This window comes from Hypoxylon trugodes (assembly GCF_022578975.1).
Source record: "Hypoxylon trugodes strain CBS 135444 unplaced genomic scaffold F4822scaffold_11, whole genome shotgun sequence".
NCBI lineage: Eukaryota > Fungi > Ascomycota > Sordariomycetes > Xylariales > Hypoxylaceae > Hypoxylon > Hypoxylon trugodes.
The window spans coordinates 1,260,921-1,276,904 of NW_026250026.1; the positions used below are offsets into that span (position 1 = coordinate 1,260,921).

At 47.8% G+C, this 15,984-nt stretch overlaps 5 protein-coding genes across 5 annotated transcripts; 1 reads left to right on the forward strand and 4 right to left on the reverse strand.

The window, feature by feature from the left end:
- Position 1: 1 nt before the first annotated feature.
- F4822DRAFT_434688 (cyclopentanone 1,2-monooxygenase) lies at positions 2-1,766 on the reverse strand (the record flags this gene model as incomplete). The annotated part of the gene is made up of 3 exons (XM_051462051.1): positions 2-142; positions 201-553; positions 626-1,766. The coding sequence occupies 3 exons, from the start codon at positions 1,764-1,766 to the stop codon at positions 2-4; spliced, it is 1,635 nt and encodes a 544-aa protein (XP_051309351.1).
- A 2,082-nt stretch (positions 1,767-3,848) lies between these two features.
- Positions 3,849-5,673, forward strand: F4822DRAFT_421060 (nucleophile aminohydrolase). The gene is made up of 3 exons (XM_051459757.1): positions 3,849-4,009; positions 4,068-4,292; positions 4,364-5,673. The coding sequence occupies exons 1-3, from the start codon at positions 4,007-4,009 to the stop codon at positions 5,012-5,014; spliced, it is 879 nt and encodes a 292-aa protein (XP_051309352.1). The 5' UTR covers positions 3,849-4,006; the 3' UTR covers positions 5,015-5,673.
- On the reverse strand, positions 5,577-6,623 carry F4822DRAFT_434690 (uncharacterized protein; the record flags this gene model as incomplete). Its single annotated transcript, XM_051462052.1, has 2 exons — positions 5,577-6,423; positions 6,496-6,623. 2 exons carry the CDS (start codon positions 6,621-6,623, stop codon positions 5,577-5,579), a joined length of 975 nt encoding a protein of 324 aa, XP_051309353.1.
- A 439-nt stretch (positions 6,624-7,062) lies between these two features.
- Positions 7,063-8,691, reverse strand: F4822DRAFT_421062 (uncharacterized protein). The gene has a single exon (XM_051459758.1). The coding sequence runs from the start codon at positions 8,317-8,319 to the stop codon at positions 7,288-7,290; it is 1,032 nt and encodes a 343-aa protein (XP_051309354.1). The 5' UTR covers positions 8,320-8,691; the 3' UTR covers positions 7,063-7,287.
- Positions 8,692-10,593: 1,902 nt separating this feature from the next.
- On the reverse strand, positions 10,594-13,091 carry F4822DRAFT_81990 (uncharacterized protein). The gene is made up of 4 exons (XM_051464026.1): positions 12,360-13,091; positions 12,225-12,292; positions 11,940-12,165; positions 10,594-11,879 (listed from the first exon to the last, which is right to left on the reverse strand). The coding sequence occupies exons 1-4, from the start codon at positions 12,584-12,586 to the stop codon at positions 10,730-10,732; spliced, it is 1,671 nt and encodes a 556-aa protein (XP_051309355.1). The 5' UTR covers positions 12,587-13,091; the 3' UTR covers positions 10,594-10,729.
- Between the last annotated feature and the right edge of the window lie 2,893 nt (positions 13,092-15,984).

The following is a 15,984-nucleotide window of genomic DNA, read 5'->3' on the forward strand; positions in this document are numbered from 1 at the left end:
TTTACACCGTCAAGCCCTCGAAATGGAACCCCTTGTACCCATTAGAAGCACAACTCTTAAGTTTCTCCTGATAGCTCGGCAAGCCACCCAAGTACATCTGTGAAGCTCTTGGCTTGCCTGGGACACCGTCGCCCATGTACCACTGTTCATTTAGTATTAGCGCTGTATTCCTAGAGAGGATCACTTCGGGTATCACTTACAGACTTAGCCTTAGGCAAGAGTGACGCGTAAGCCACCTTCTCTACGTGTTCAATCCAGTCCTTTTCGCTCGCTTCATCTGCCACAATGCTTCTTATCCCTGCCCGGCGGAGGTTATTCATAACATCGGCAATCCAATTCCCCTGCAGCTCAGCACACGTAGGGCCATTGCAGAAGGCTGCCGGTGACTGCGGTCCGTATGAGAAGAACAAGTTCGGGAAACCGGCAATTGAGATACCGCAGTAAGTTGTGGGTCCGCGCTCCTGGAACTTGTCCTTAAGACTTCGGCCTCCAATTCCACGAATGTCGACTTTAGTTAGGCCTCCTGTGACGGCGTCAAAGCCAGTAGCAAGAACTAGACACCCAGCATCAGCATTACTGCACTAATCCACTCAGCCATAATGGGAGTTGAACAGGATATACTCACTGATTACGTCGAATTCTATCTCCTTTTCTGTTGTCCGAATACCCTTCTCCGTCACTTCAACAACCGGGGTCTCATTAACATCGACCAGGTGAACATATGGTTCGTTGAACATCTCGAAGTACCCCCTCTCCAGCGGTACCCGCTTGCAGCCAAACGGATAAGGCTGTTTAGTCGGAGCAAGGAGTTCCTTCAACCTAGGGTCGTTAAGGCGTGCACGCGTCTTCGCACGCCAGAACTTATACGCCTCGTAATTTGCTTCTTCGGTAAACATCATATCGGTGTATGTTCCCAGCCAATACGTAAAGTCACCCTTTTTCCACAGCCTCTCGTAGTTGGCTAATCGGTCAGCCTCGGTATCCTCGAAGGTGCCCTTATTGAGGAAGCCGAAGTCAAATCCCCAGTACCCTTCAGATCGATCCTTGAAAAACTTCGCCAATTCAGACTTGGGAACTGGCTCTTCATCGTCGGCGTAGTCTACCTGACCCATGTATATTGGCAGTGCGGGTGTGCGCTGGAAGACGGTGAGATCGCCCACCATCGTGCTCAAGGTATGGGCCAATTGAACGCCAGTTGAACCCGTTCCAACGACAGCAACTCTCTTGCCCTTGAGGTCCGGTTCGTCGTGGGGCCAGTATGAAGAATGAACTATTAAGCCCTTGAACGAATCAATTCCCTTCCAATCGGGGTACTGCCGACTAGCAGAGATACCCGTGTGGGCTAAAAAGAACGTAGTCCTAAAAGTCCGGCCATCCTTCGTCTCGATGATCCACTTATACTGGGCTTCGTCCCAGATAGCAGATGAGACGTAAGTGTCGAAGTAGGTGTCCTTCCTGAGATCCCACTTTTCAGCTACGAACCTGAAATACGCTCGTAGTTGAGTGTGGTCAGGAAACCTTTGCTTCCAGTGCCAGTTTTGCCAGAGTTCAGGAGCCGAGAACTGGTAGTGGGGTGCGTGGCTATCGACACGAGCACCGGGGTACCGATTCCAGTACCAGATGCCGCCATAGTCAGAGCCAGCCTCCACTAGCTTGACGTTGTAACCACCATCACGGAGCCTCTTCAGCTGATATACGCCACTAAACCCGGCTCCGATGATGAGAGCATCCAGCTCCTCGACCTTCTTAACCTCGATAGAACCCATTTTTGATATTGCTAAGCCCACAATATTAGTTAGGAATGCTCATAGAGATCATAAGTCGCCAGTAGCTAACTTACACTTCACGGTTAGTCCCAGGAGACACTCGTTATCTGGACATGAATCTCTCTAGTTTCGAAAGCAAGACCAGGCGATCGAACAACCCAGGAACCGATCTCATGTCCTCAGCCATATTTCAAGTATCACGGGAAGTGCTTAATACATCGGCGCAAAAGACGGCACTGCACTCAAAGGGTGGTTCCACTATTATCCAAGGAGATTGGTGGTAAGATTGCCATACTGCACATCGGCGAGCCCGACCCAACGGCTCTTTGAGAATCATATAACTAGCGAACAAAGATCCCAAAGTAATCTAAAGGGTCTAAACTCGTGGCAATATCACGTTCTATATCACAACAAAAAGTATCTAGGGCAGGCTTATGGCCGTATGAGCCTCTAGCGTTGGTGCTTCGGGCATGCATCCCCGAGTCGCTGATCATCGTACTACCTCAAAGAGTCGACCGTTAAACTTGTGTAGCTCTCGTGTATCGTAGATGCCAAAATGGTTGTTTTCGGTTCCCTCTTTGTCGGCAGTTAGTGTATCTAACCAAAGGCAGATCGCAATCTTACTCCACAGATCAACAAACGTCTTAGTGGTCTAGCGACGCAAGTTTGAAAAAGCGAATGCCCTCTTTAAGCGATCCTTGTGTTGGGGAAACACATTCCTATCTAGTCACCAGCCATGGTACTATATGCAAGGCAAAACGGGATCTGGACACTATTAGTTCTTTATCTCGCTTCGTTTTGCAGTCTCCTCGTCCGGATTTGGATACGGGGCCGTGCTAGCCCTTAGAAAACCAAAGGTCAGATAGAATATCATGAAGTGGAGCAAAAAATCGAGGCAAGTCAGGTTATCGCCTCGACGTATTCGATCAAATCATCTTCCATCTCTCACTAGTGAAGTCAAACCCTTGTAAATGTCTTTGTTGTTGGAGCGAGATTCAACGCCTTCGAATTCGATGGTTAAAGTCCCGAGCCACTTATTCAGCTGAACATATAGCCAGACCCTCATCTTCATCCTTCTACGTCTTAGTTTCAACTGACAAAGTTAGGAGGAATGGTAACCTCCATAAATGTGAGATAAGATGATAGTCAACACCGCTGACCAACGTAACGGTCTGCGTCGTCATCACTTTGTCAAATGTATCGTGATCTTGTGTCACATATCAATTTAAATATTGATATCTTCATGTTGGACACGTCTTACGGGTCTTATTTATAATTCTAGATTATGAGTGAGACGATCTACAGTTAATTTTAATTTTCTGGGTAGACTTACTATGAGCGGGTGAAGTTATTTTAGTATTCAGGATGCTATAAAGAGATGGACGAGTATCGGCCGAGTCTTCCCTTTGTTGACTTACCAAGAGTCTGGATTTCCCTTTGCGTCGCGTGCGTCTCTTTGTTCAATTGTACTTTTGGGGTGGTATTTGACAAAGAATAACCTATAAGTCACATATGACGTTGGTTCAATGCCAACGTCGTTGACCCCGTGAGTATTGCATCCCGTCCTCATCAAAGGGACCCGAGTCATTTACTAAGGGAGCCTTGGATTCTGAGTTGTAAAAGTAGGAAGTATAATGTGAAGTTAGAATTTTCAACGCCAATCTCACAACTGTAGATATTAAGCCAAGAGCATCATAAACTCTTCCATCTAATTACCCTTCTCTAAGGAGGTAGGTGTCCGCGATCGTAAACGGGAAGCAAGGCAAAAGTTCCGAGAATAGTCAGCATAAGACAATGGTAACCCATGATTTGAACTAATGTCCGGCACCGGAAGCTTTATAATTGAAATTGAAGGTATATAGTAGAATATCTTATCATTCTGTCAAATTGACTAGAAGATGTTGAGGGAGAAAGGAAAAGGAGGCGTCGTCAGTGATGGGCGGGGCTTTACCTAATTGAATTATATAATCCAAACCAGCCCACCTAGCCACAAATGGCTAGTGTGTAAGATAAGATAGAAAGTACTTTGTACATTTAAGGCTGCACTAGCCACACAAGCTATGGCAGCTCCAACTGGCAACGCGCAGCTTCGGGTTGCCTGATGAAATGAACATTGAAGCTTCCCTCTACAAACATCACCAAATCCACCAAATCCACCAAGCTCTACTCTATACCCATTCCTCCTCCAGATACCTTATAAAACTCATTACTTCCGCAATAGACCACATATAAAATTCAACATGGTAAGCCTACTAATTCCACATTATTATAGTTCATATGCTTACAATTCTTCCAAAATAGACGTCAATAGGAACAGGCTACGATCTCGCCAACTCCATCTTCTCCCCCGACGGACGAAATTTCCAAGTCGAATACGCAGTCAAGGCAGTAGAAAATGGCGGCACATCCATCGGTATCCGATGCAAGGACGGTGTAGTCCTAGCGGTCGAGAAGGTCGTCACTTCTAAGCTACTAAAGCCCGGCGCAAACAAGCGAATTGCGACTATTGACAGACATTTGGGTGCTGTACGCTACCTCCTCCCCTTTACCACATACAATGGAATTGAAATGGCTAATTGGGTATGTCTATATGATAGGTTTACTCCGGCATGGTACCAGATGGCCACCACTTCGTAGACCGAGCCCGGGACGAGGCGCGCGCTTGGCGTGAGACTTTCAAGACACCTATTTCGACGTCCGATCTAGCGAGCCGTATGGGCGGTTACCTACAAGCCTACACTCTCTACCAATCTGTCCGTCCATTTGGCATCACGGCCATCATAGGCGGTTTCGACTCGGAGCTCGAAGCACCCGTCGACGGAGAAGTGGGCTCCGGCCCTTCTGTCGGTGCGGGCGGCAAGGTAGAAGGCAAAAAGCACGGTGGCCCCGGTCTATACATGATCGAGCCGAGCGGCATGTACTGGGGATACTACGGCGCGGCAACAGGCAAGGGCCGACAAGCAGCCAAAGCAGAACTCGAGAAGCTGAATCTAGCCGAGGGGACACTAGACCTTAAGCAGGCGGTGAAGGAGGCGGCACGAATCATCTACGTCGCGCAGCAAGATAACAAGGACAAAGAGTTTGAGCTAGAGATGAGCTGGATCAGCGGCGTCGACGGACCCACTAAGGGCCGGCACCAGGATGTGCCCAAGGACCTCCTCGAGGAGGCCGAGCGCTTAGCGAAGAAGGCTATCTCGGAAGATGACGAGGAGGAGGAGGAGAAGGAAGATGATAAGATGGAGGAATAAGAGAAAGTATTTTGACCTTCCGTTGGGAGAAAGGAGTTTGTACTTGTACAGCAAACAGCAAACGTGGCGATACGCTCGGGATAGGGCGACGGTCATAGACGAATTTTATCTAAGAGCCATGGTTCCCAATTGAGAAACGCTTTGATGCTGGGTATTTGCCTCCTATCTCAATTGGAGTGGATTTGGTGTTCTCAGCCACATGAAATAAAGGTCGTGATAGTACCAAGGTATGTTTTATCGGTCGTGTCTTTCTCACAGACGTGTCTCCATTGATTTTCTTAGACTTGTGAGCTATCCCAGTATCGTATTAAAACCCCGCTACTTAAATGATAACTACCCTCGCCCCGGAGCAGAAAACCCCTGTGAAAGTAGAAGACAAACGCAGATTCAGATCATTGTGCTGGAATTACTACCTTACGAAGATATAACGGAGACATCACGCCGCGAGTCGTTACCACGGACGCCGATATCCAACCACCTACCCTCTAAATACGTAAAGTAAAGCGTCACAGCATCTCCCCATGCCAACCATCCGGCACTCATCCATTGACCATCCAAACCACTAGGCCAATTCCTCGGAAGAGAACGTCCAGGTATCATCGCCTGTGTTCAAAAGTCGCCAGTGCCCCTTCAGTTCCAACTTCTCACCCTGCAACGACGACATCACCGCATCATACTGCCTTGCCCAATCTAGGATATCCCGTCTCGGTACCCGTAAGAAGTACTTATGCCACTGTCTGAAATGGGTCGGCAGGATCGGTCCGTGAATCTCATGTTCAAGACCACCCAAAAATTCGATCCACTGGCCGAAGGCGGCATCATCCTTCAGAGCTTGCTCCCAGCTTTCGATTGTTTCCTGGCTCGCCTGGGCGCGCGCTCTCGGATTTAGCGGGCCCCGAATGAGGAAGAAGTCCTCGACAAAATGAAATAACTTCTGGTGGTTCATGGAATTCCGGTTGAACTTTAATAGCTGGCGGGGACCATTGACGTCGACGGGGCAGCTCCAGGGATCGGGTTCGGCTCGGGTGGTATCTCCTCCCCAAACGGAAGGAGCATAAGTGTATTTAACGAAGACAAGACGCATGCAATGGTTGGCTAATTCGGGCATATGGAGCATCACCGCCGCGTTCCATGCGCTCTCAAGGGTACTCTGGTGGCCTACTGCCGCAGGATTCATGATTGCTGGTTGGATTATCATGCCACTATAGCACCACATCACAACCATTCCCCAGAGTATGCGGCTGTGGGTACTCGGCTCGAATTCAATTGATAAGCGTTGGACCGGCTGGGTGGTGTTGTAGAGGGCATCCCGGATGACACTGGACCAATAACATAGAACAATCTTGTGGCAAGGGACAAAGTAGCCGTAACTGCCGACTTCGAGCACGTCCCAGGCCGAATGTTCTAGACTAATTCATTCCGTTAGGATTTGGGGCCGATGCTTTCGCGATGGAGTCGAGCAGAGCGGTATCGATACTTACAGGAAAACAACCACTCGTTCGTGGTCAGAAGCTAGTTGGTTTAGCTTACATTGATCTTTGAGGCCTTGCGAACAAGCCTCACATGAGCATAGAGCTTTCAGCGCGTCATGGCCAGGAAGGCTAGACATGATGCCGCGTAGTATTGCTAGATAGGCGAATATCAATCAATACTACCAAAAAACCGAAGGTGTATCGGGAAAAGTAGTCGAGGTGAGTAGAGCCTAGCGGGGCTCTGTAGAGTAGTGGGATGGGATGGGTGTTGACGAGTAAGAGCAAGGGTTAAACACCCATTCAACGACACACTGCATATGTGCCCTGGAATATGGTGGAATTGAATAGTAAAATCCAATTAGCATTGTTTCCCATAACGTCTAGGAAGGAACGCGTACGGGTCTCCGCGAGTGAGCAAACATATGAAGCAGTGACCATAGTTCGCCCTCGCACCCTCGCACATTAAGGTCCACACTGTTTTAATCACTTAATCACTAAGATAGTCTGCAAATCGAATAGAATATCTAGCCAAACAGAAAAATCACATGGCAAGAACTTCGGAAATTTTCATTTTCCCATTAAACAAGCTCCTACATATGCACATCGCATCCCGGGCGTAGCTCAGCAGAAGCGAACCTACCAGCTTAGCTAGGCCCCCGGCGTCAAGTTTATCTGCTCGAGGGCTCGGCACTGGATTAAGGTGCTGTGCCTGAAATAATTCCTACGAGGGAACCCCCCCCCAAAACCACACGCGTATGATATGATAAGGTATATAAAACAAGCCCATTAATAACAACAAATCTAAACATCCCTCCATTCCGGCGGTACCCTAAACATATCCCCTTCCACCCACAGCGTCTCCAGCATATGTCTATGTTCCTCCTTAGTAACCTCCATCAACTTCCCCTCCTTCTTCGCATATAACAAAAGCAGCGGATGGAGTCCGCCATCTCGCTCCATAATCGCTGTAAGCCCTTGGTTAATATGCTCGGGGAAGGGCTTAGGCCACTCCCATTTCTTCTTAAGCGCTTCTTCCAACGCCTCCATCTCTGCCGCAAACTCCGCGGGATCCTCAACGACTCTTGAACTGGAAAATTGGTGTAGGAATACTTGGCCGTGGTCCGTGATTATGAAAGCCTGTGGGTGGAGGAAACCCAACACAATCCCCAGACTGTGGAGCTTGGATAATACATCCCGGCAAGCATCGAGGTCCTCGGGGGTCGCAGCGCGGCCGTTCATGCCTTGGACCATGTATCCGATAACCCGATCACAATTTTCGGTGACATGAGCAAGAAATTTCGGTGCGATGCCGAGGCCGTCAATCCGGGAGAATATGTCCGTGACGATATCGAGTGGGTATACCAAACGCGGATTCCATTCATATTGGACCATAGTCCTAGACTCGCCGAAGTGAGCACCTCGAATTGTCGCATGCAACTTTCCCTGGCAGAGTAGCTCATGGTCCCAGGAATCAGCTACGGGATCTTCGAGATCGATAATATCGATCGAATTAGGATGCCAGGTGGGATTAATAGCACAGAGTTTCGTCTCAGATGTTTCCATCAAGATAAGCTTTCCAGTGATTGGACTAGGGGTGAGGCTTCCGATGCTCCAACTACCATCGGGAACGGTTTCGAAGTCTAACTCACGACCATAGATGTCCATCTTGTTAGGCTTGATCCCCTTGACTCCAAGGTACTTGATCTGATGGGAAGCCGTGAGGATTCGATAGTAAAAAGGACCTGTGAATTTGCTGGGGTTGTCTAAATCGGTGCAGCCACAGGTATCAAGTAATTTGAAGGTAGTTTGCGGACCAGCGGTCGAATTATCCATGGTGAATATAATGTCCTAGAAAACAATAGCTAGAGGAAATGAACAGATACTTAGATGATAGCAACCCAGAAAGTGAGAAGCCCTCGGGGAAAGTCCCTCGGGATTTTATACCCATCGAAGTCTCATCCTCTCTTCAACTTACCTAAATCCTTTTCCCTCTGACTATTCTATCATCGTAAACTACCTGCAACAATACCCATCCCGCATATCACAAGTCCCCTACCAGGTCATGATTGGCCGCCCCAGTGTACATCTAGTAGCACCCAATGCATGAGTCGCAGCTTCGGTAAGGGTGGGCTGCAGCGGTACTTCTGCAAATAGAGCTGCATGCATATGCAGCTTTAGATGCTGTGCATGTGCAGCGGTCCAATAGCGCTAACCCGCTAAAGCATAGTGCAGAGGCACAGTATAAGGCATGTAGAGGAGATGTACCTAAGTGCGTATGGGCGAGTATACGAAACATTACGCTCGATTTCCGAATAGGAAAAACAGTGAAAGATTCCGTCTTTCGAAAAGCGGATTAAAAGAAGGTTTTCAAACCCGGAAGCTCGCCGAAATAGCGGGTCCACACGGATCGGACCTAGTCCGAACTTTGCGGATGAGAGTGGGCCTATTACCCAAGTAGGTAGTTAGACGTTTATTAACAGCCAGACTCACCGTCGATGGAATAAAACGTCCGCGAAATTCAATTCCGAGGAAAAGAGGAAGATGTGTAGATGCCTACAGAACACGTAGAGAGGAGGGACGCGAGATTTAATGAGGAAAATATTCCAGTCGAGCTCTGAAGCGTGTGGAGCAGGACTTGCCTGACGTAGTCACGTGCAACCGCGTTCCCCCTCTAACTCTAAGCACCATGACACGTTCATCGCATTCCTCAACGCACGTTTTTCTAATCTTCCACTAGCATTTAACGCGGGTTTCTCCGGTTTTGACGTCGGCGAAAAGGCTAACGCGGTATGGGATAGCTTCACCAAGCCTCCATTCCAATGCCTTCATGACTCAAGGCAAGCTTCAAGATCTAGATCGTAAGTGTAGGAAGCAGGTAGCTGACGTAGTACGTTGGGGTACCTACCTAGGTAAACAAGCATCGAGATAACCTACTATCAATAAGACAAAATTAAAAAAATGCTTACCTAAGACGACAGGATGTGCAGTATCACGAGAATGTAGTCGAGGCTCACCTACTACCGTTTTCAGAGACATGCACAACAAGCAGGTGATTTCAGATGCATTGGCGATTTGTACTTCGTATTACTAAGTAGCTTTATGATAGCCAGCCCAGCCCAGGGGAGTCCAGTAGGTATCACCCATGCCTTCCATCCCTGGAGCACAATCGCAAGAGCCGTCCGTAGATCGGCAGTAGTAGCAGTCCCCTAGCAGACCAGGTATGAGAGCAGTAAGAACTAGTGTACAGAATAGGGCAAAAAGAAATCAGGATGATCAAGTGAATGACTCCCGTGCCCGAAACTGGAAAAAGGATGATGATGAGGAAGGTTTCTTTTACAAATCCTGCCGGAAACCGCGAGACTGACGCCAAATACCAGTGATTCCCTTTAACCCTGGAAAATAACGCCCTCTCCTACCCTGCTTCCAGCAGCTTGTAAACCCTCCTAACTGCAGTCAATCTGGTCTCCTCACGCCTGCCACGCATCGTACACATTCACCGAAACCCCCCTTCACCCTGTCCCCTGTGCATTCATCAACGGCGTGTCTCCTATTCCTGAGGCACGCATGTAGTCTCGTCTCTATTCGGGCGAGACAACAATGCAGAGTTTTTAGTGTCGGAAAGCTCAAGTGTGTGTAGTAAAGAATATTAAAGGAAAAAAGTCGTAGAGGCAAGTATTTTTTCGGATCGTAGTGGATCGCGATCGTAGCGGACGTAGTGCTTCCTATTTGTCCTCAAGGAAACATCGAAATCGTAAGAAAAAGTATGTGCGGATTCGTATGAAATAGTAACTCGTGAAAAAAGCCACTCCACGTTGTGAGAGGCACGGAACCGAAGCTCTCGAAGTCGAAGTGAGCAAACTCGATGGCCGAGAGGACGGACCTTTTTTGGTCGAAAACATAAAGAAAAAAGAGGAAAGAAAATGAAAGAAGGCCGGAGTCCTAACCGAACGCCATGCTTTTTTATAACACATTATGAGAATGAAATAAGCGCCGACCGATGAGCAGATCAGATGCCGGATCTAACTTAGCTCAGAGCAATGCAAGCGACCTTGTATGTGATGCAAATGCCTGTCTAATGCTGAAGCGAAAAGGGGGTATAATGAAAACAAGGCCGGCATCAGCCGACGAAATCAGAGAACCAGGGCGGATATAAATGTTGTGAAACGAAATCTTTGTGTGCGGTAGTAAATGACCGGTACTAGTGACTTTCGGTCGTGTTTCGTCTCAAAAGGCTCCGGTACGTTTAGTAAGAAGCCATACGGCGTGCAGGCGATCGATTATTGCCAAGAATTGGTGAATTACCAATCATCATGGTAGGAGATTGGTACTCATGTCGTCTGACAGGAGCACAAGGAGAACCGTCTACCATGGAATCCCGGTGGCCAAATGCGAATGTCTTAGCTCTTCCTAAGCCCTTGCGCTTCTGCTGCAGCTTGCCCAACTCGCGCTCGCAGGTGTTGGCATGCTCTTCAGCGCCCATTGCGACATATGCTTGAGGGTGGCATCTCTCACGATGCTCAATGAAGAATTCGCTGTATCCGCCATCCAGGATATAGACTTCCGGGTATGTAAGTCGAGGGTAGTACTCGGCGTTGACAGTACGGTCGGAGGCGCGGATATGGCGGGCCATCATGGGAGCACGGCAAGCGGAATACTCGCAGTGGAAGATGAGGAGCGTTCTGCCATCCATGGGGTTCTCGAAAAGCTGTCGTGTAAGCAACTCCTTGTCATTGTAGTTGACAGCATTCTCGATGTGTCCACCATCATATTCGTATTCGAATCGACAGTCGATGATCATCTTCTGGGTGTATTGCTCGTTAAACTTGCCATCCAACACCTCAAGGAAGGTGTCCCTCGAAATTCTGGGGATGTTATCGCTCTCGTCATCGGGAAAGAAATGAGGCAATACAGGGTCCTGGGTCTCTTCAACATCCATTACAGATTGAAGAGTGCTTTGAGGCATGGGTTCCTCGTTAGCCTTCATCACATCGCCCGGGTTATCAAACATGCTGAGCGATCGGCGATATTGCCGACGAGGTCGGGCAAACGGGTTGGACAAGCGACGAACATGGCTAGGGATCGGCGAGCCGGTGCGAATGTCCCGAGTCCCAGTAAGACTCGCAAACTGAGGCTTCGGTCGGGCTGCCGTAGCACTAGTAGGAGAAGGGCTGTGAGACGTTTGTGGTCGTCGATCTTGAATGGGAGAGTCTTCGAAGCAATCGCCGGGAGACATGGCCGCAGACGTAGGACCCATTAGTCGAGATTCAGAACCAAAGCGAAAAGTAGACAATTGGTTCTCTGGGTGTAATCGCGAAGAAAGAAGGGTACTAGTAGAGTGAACCTTAGCTCGACTCAACGACGGTCGTCGTAGCCCCGATCGCTTGTTGCGGTTGCTGCTCCTTCTATTAGCATTCACACTATCCCTTAACTCATGGTCAGTGCGATGGACTTACTCCCACAACATCTTCGGCGGCTCAAGGCCCATGGAGGATTGGCGAGTCATCACAATAGGAGACTCAACCATCATCTCATCATCGCAAGGGTGTCCCAGAGGGGTAGGAGACGTTATCTCGATGGAGCTGTAGAAAGCATCCTTCTGGGGTAGCGGAGAGATATCCATCATGTCTTCTAACGGCGCAGGAGACGATGTGGCCGGCAAAGGCGGCGTTGTGACATAACCTATGCGAAAGTCAGTATTTAATGCCAATTGTCTACACTACGAGCTTCGCGAAGCATACCACGATTCTCTATAGCCTCCATCATATTGGAAGTGAATAGAGCTCTGCGCGGTGTCGGAAAGCGAGGGCTAATTGAACAAATTGGTTAGTTAATGCAACTCTTTTCTTTGTTATACATAGAATCTCTTAACATACCTGTCCTCACTATCAATTCTGAAATTTTGCGAGAGATCTGCAGCAAGACTTGCAGCCGGAGATGAACCTCGAACAGACTTAATGTTGAAGTAATCCGGCCTCGATCGCTGCAATTGCTCACGGATACCCATGTTACCTCCGAAAGGGTTACGAGAGGACATACAGCGAGGACCCCAAGATCCCGCTGGAGCATGATGCATAGCGGCTAACGGTGAAGAAGCATCCATTTTGGCTAGGCGATAGACTGACAAGAGGATAAATGATAATAATCACGATCCTCGACGTCTAAGTACTTGCGAAATATTCGTAAGGTAGAAAGAAGCACGATTAAGCAATGTTCCCCGTGTCTTGCGCGCAAGTGAATTATATCCCGTCTCTTCTAAAGTCTCTCCTTCTATGTTCCTCAATCGTTCAATAAAAGCAGATCGCATGTAATACTGCTGAATGATCGTTCGGTTCTAGGACATTTAAGAATGCTCGGCGTCGTCCGCGATACTCGTGTGATAGTAGGATTCGAGGGTAAAGGTAGAGAGAATTAATCGGACTCGGACTAGACTCTTCAACTCCGACTTTCTAAATTCTACAGCTCGCTATAGTTACGAACATCAATTCTTAGTTTCCGATCTCCAATTGCCATAATACAAATTGTGGGAATACATGATTGTATGGGTATAATTAGGTAGGGTTTGCTAGTTAGGGGGGAGAGGCTATCGCTAGCTACGTCTATGCCTGTTTGTATGTACTCACCTCGAGTCGCGAAAAGCTATGAGCTATGTGCGAATTACCGAGATAGGAAGGTCGGACGGGATTGGTGCGTAAGAAGGATGTAAGGTGGGTAGGAGTGTGGGAGGATGTAAGAAATAGGTAGGTAGAGAGGTAGAGGTTAGCTGACGAAAGGTGTAGTACCGCTCCCCAATGGAACGTGTGAAATAAAAAGTCAATTGCTGGTGAATTGACTCTATTAAATTCGGTTCGACCCTGTTAGTAAAAGAAAAGCTCAGCACTGAAGAGCACAATCGAACCCCAGGCCAATTAACTATTACTTAGGGATGTCGAAGCAACACTCTTTGGTGAAAATGCCGAATAACACACGTCTTACCCCTAGAAGACGTGTTGTCGAACTTGTCAATGGTAACGGCACTTTGCGGTGTTGTTGTTTTGGGGAGGGACGTCGACTTCTAGAGGTCGGCTGCTGGAGTGAAGAAGGAGAGGTGAAAGAAAGTACGAAGGGGCTCTGATGCTTTTTGTTCTCTCCCGCAGTCCCGCCTGGTGGTTTGCGAAATCAGGTAGGTGGAGTTTCAGTTACAACAGTTACAGCAGCTACAATGGTGGTTGCGTGGTAACACAGCCTGTACCTGGCCTGTGCTGGATTGGTGCTGGTTCTTGCTGGCTCGTGCTAGCAGGTTTCACCCAATCCCGACGCCGGACGTGCCTGTAAGAGATCCACTAGCGCTTCGTCGCCAGGGCAATCTAGTGGGCGCTCGCCGTTGCCCAGGTTGCTCTGAAGCTGAAAATGGCAGCTACCGGGTCGTTAGCGTCCTTCTTTGCTCTTCCTCACTATTTTAGCCGCCAAGGCGCCAGGGTCCCAGGAGGGATTGGTCAAATTGGTGGAATTGGTGGGAACGGCGGGGCGCTAATATTGTATCCTAACTGTATCTTACCTACCTAAGTATACCTACAACACTAAACTCTAGTCCTTGTAGCGGGAAACGTGCATGTTGGTTACATCATAACCCGTAAAACCAGAGCGGTGAAAGCCTGTATTGCCCTGTATTTTCTATTATTTCTGACCTGGGGGGTGCTGCATTTTGTGTTTGAACTTGTAAATTTTTTACCTACCTAGACCAAGCTACACCTTGCTATTTTTGCTATTTGTTGCCCATAGCTCCTACTAGTGCAGGCTCACTTTCGCCCTGCACCCTCCTAGAGGGTGCAGCGCTTTAATTTACAAATGGTGCATTAATTCGCAACTGCCGAGGTACTTCCGGTTGGGTGGGAATTTCATACAATTATAGGTATTTTTCCCAAATTTAAATATTGATTTAACCAGGACCTGATTACGCCGGAATCCACAGTACATAAGAATGCCATACAAAATGTATGGTCCCGGATGTACTTCGGATGACTTGCGAATCAATGCATCATTTGTAAATTAAAGCGCTGCACCCGTAAGGGTGCGTCGAAAGTAAGACTGCACTAGTACAAGCTTACGAAATTTACGATATCTGTATTTTAGGTACATACGATAGGACGCAGATCACCGGATGAAAATCTTGAATTGCTTCACTTTCTAATACGAAATTGGTTTCTCTATTCCTCTAGTAACATGTCTAGTAACTACTTAGTAACACGCAGCAATGACACTATTCGGCCATGTTACAAGAATTTTTCACGACTTGCACATATCTGGGTAGCATACAACCGAAATCAGGTAAAGGGCAAGGCATGCTGATATCTATCAGGATCCGACAAAAGAGCCGCCGGATCGAGTCCGACTGAGACAAACACATCCGTCCGTGGATCAGATCACCCGTTACCAGAGACATGTTCATCCAAGTTGGTCCAAGTTGAAGAACGACCCTGGAATTAAAAGTAATCCATCCTATACTGGATCGAACTTGTCTAATATCCGAATAATGAAAGTAAACCGAGATAACTGTACCGTCATTATCATTCTTCATAAACATATCCACCTAGGTAATGATGGTAATTACAATGACACTTCTTACATGCTTAGGTACACATTTTCCATTTACAGGATTCGCCCACTCGCTGAAACTCTCAGCTTGCCATTGATCTTCTCCCTCGACTCTCGACTTGCCCATTTGAGCTTAATAGACATAGCCATGCTACCATCTACATAACACGCTAACTCTATCGCCGATTCCTGCAACGATCATGCATTTAATGACTTGAATCCTACACGATCATCTTGCAGATACGTTAGCATATCGCATACAAGCTCAAAACGCCGAGGAACATGTTCATCATCCGTTTTAGGCAATGCCCTTGCTAGACACAACCTGACTCTTTCATCGTGGACCCACCGACTTGTCCTCAGCGTTTGGTTATAAGCCCTGGTATATTGACAAGGTTACGGAGGCTGAGACGAGCTATTCGGACGGAAGTTTCGAATATCTCCCAAGCATGGCGTGTTCGTCAGCGACCTTCACGGGATTACATGCCTTAGGTAATGTAAGCAATACACGGGTTCCAGCGACCTAATCGTGGACCTACTTGTTCACCTGCATACTCAGTACAACACCTGGTAATTACTATTTTTCGCATGCGAGACTGATATTTAGGGTGTATTCCTCCGAGCCGCCTTTGATTCCAACTAAAATTCGAATGCTCGAGTAGATATAATGTTTGCCTAGGACATATTGACATATTGAATGAGTTGGCGAGCGAAGGGAATGGATTGTCCCAGTTCATATTACTTTGGTTCATATCCACGTGTGGTTCATGTCTTATTATTTCTCAAGGTTTCAGTCCTTTTGTAAAATTTTGTAAAATTGCTGGATAGTTGTCCGGGGCAAGGTAAGGCTTTTTTCAACAATACGACCCTTTCTGGCTGAGTGGATGAACCCTGTTACCTGCCAGCGGATGGCCTCAGTACACATAA

Bases quoted from the DNA above. Each gene is read 5' to 3' on its own strand.
- F4822DRAFT_421060 (XM_051459757.1), top strand. The intron at 4,293-4,363 runs GTACGCTACCTC...TCTATATGATAG, and splicing joins TTGACAGACATTTGGGTGCT to GTTTACTCCGGCATGGTACC.
- F4822DRAFT_421062 (XM_051459758.1), bottom strand. From the start codon at position 8,319: ATGGATAATTCGACCGCTGGTCCGCAAACTACCTTCAAATTACTTGAT.
- F4822DRAFT_81990 (XM_051464026.1), bottom strand. From the start codon at position 12,586: ATGGATGCTTCTTCACCGTTAGCCGCTATGCATCATGCTCCAGCGGGA. The intron at 12,293-12,359 runs GTATGTTAAGAG...TTGTTCAATTAG, and splicing joins AGAATTGATAGTGAGGACAG to CCCTCGCTTTCCGACACCGC. The intron at 12,166-12,224 runs GTATGCTTCGCG...ACTTTCGCATAG, and splicing joins GGAGGCTATAGAGAATCGTG to GTTATGTCACAACGCCGCCT.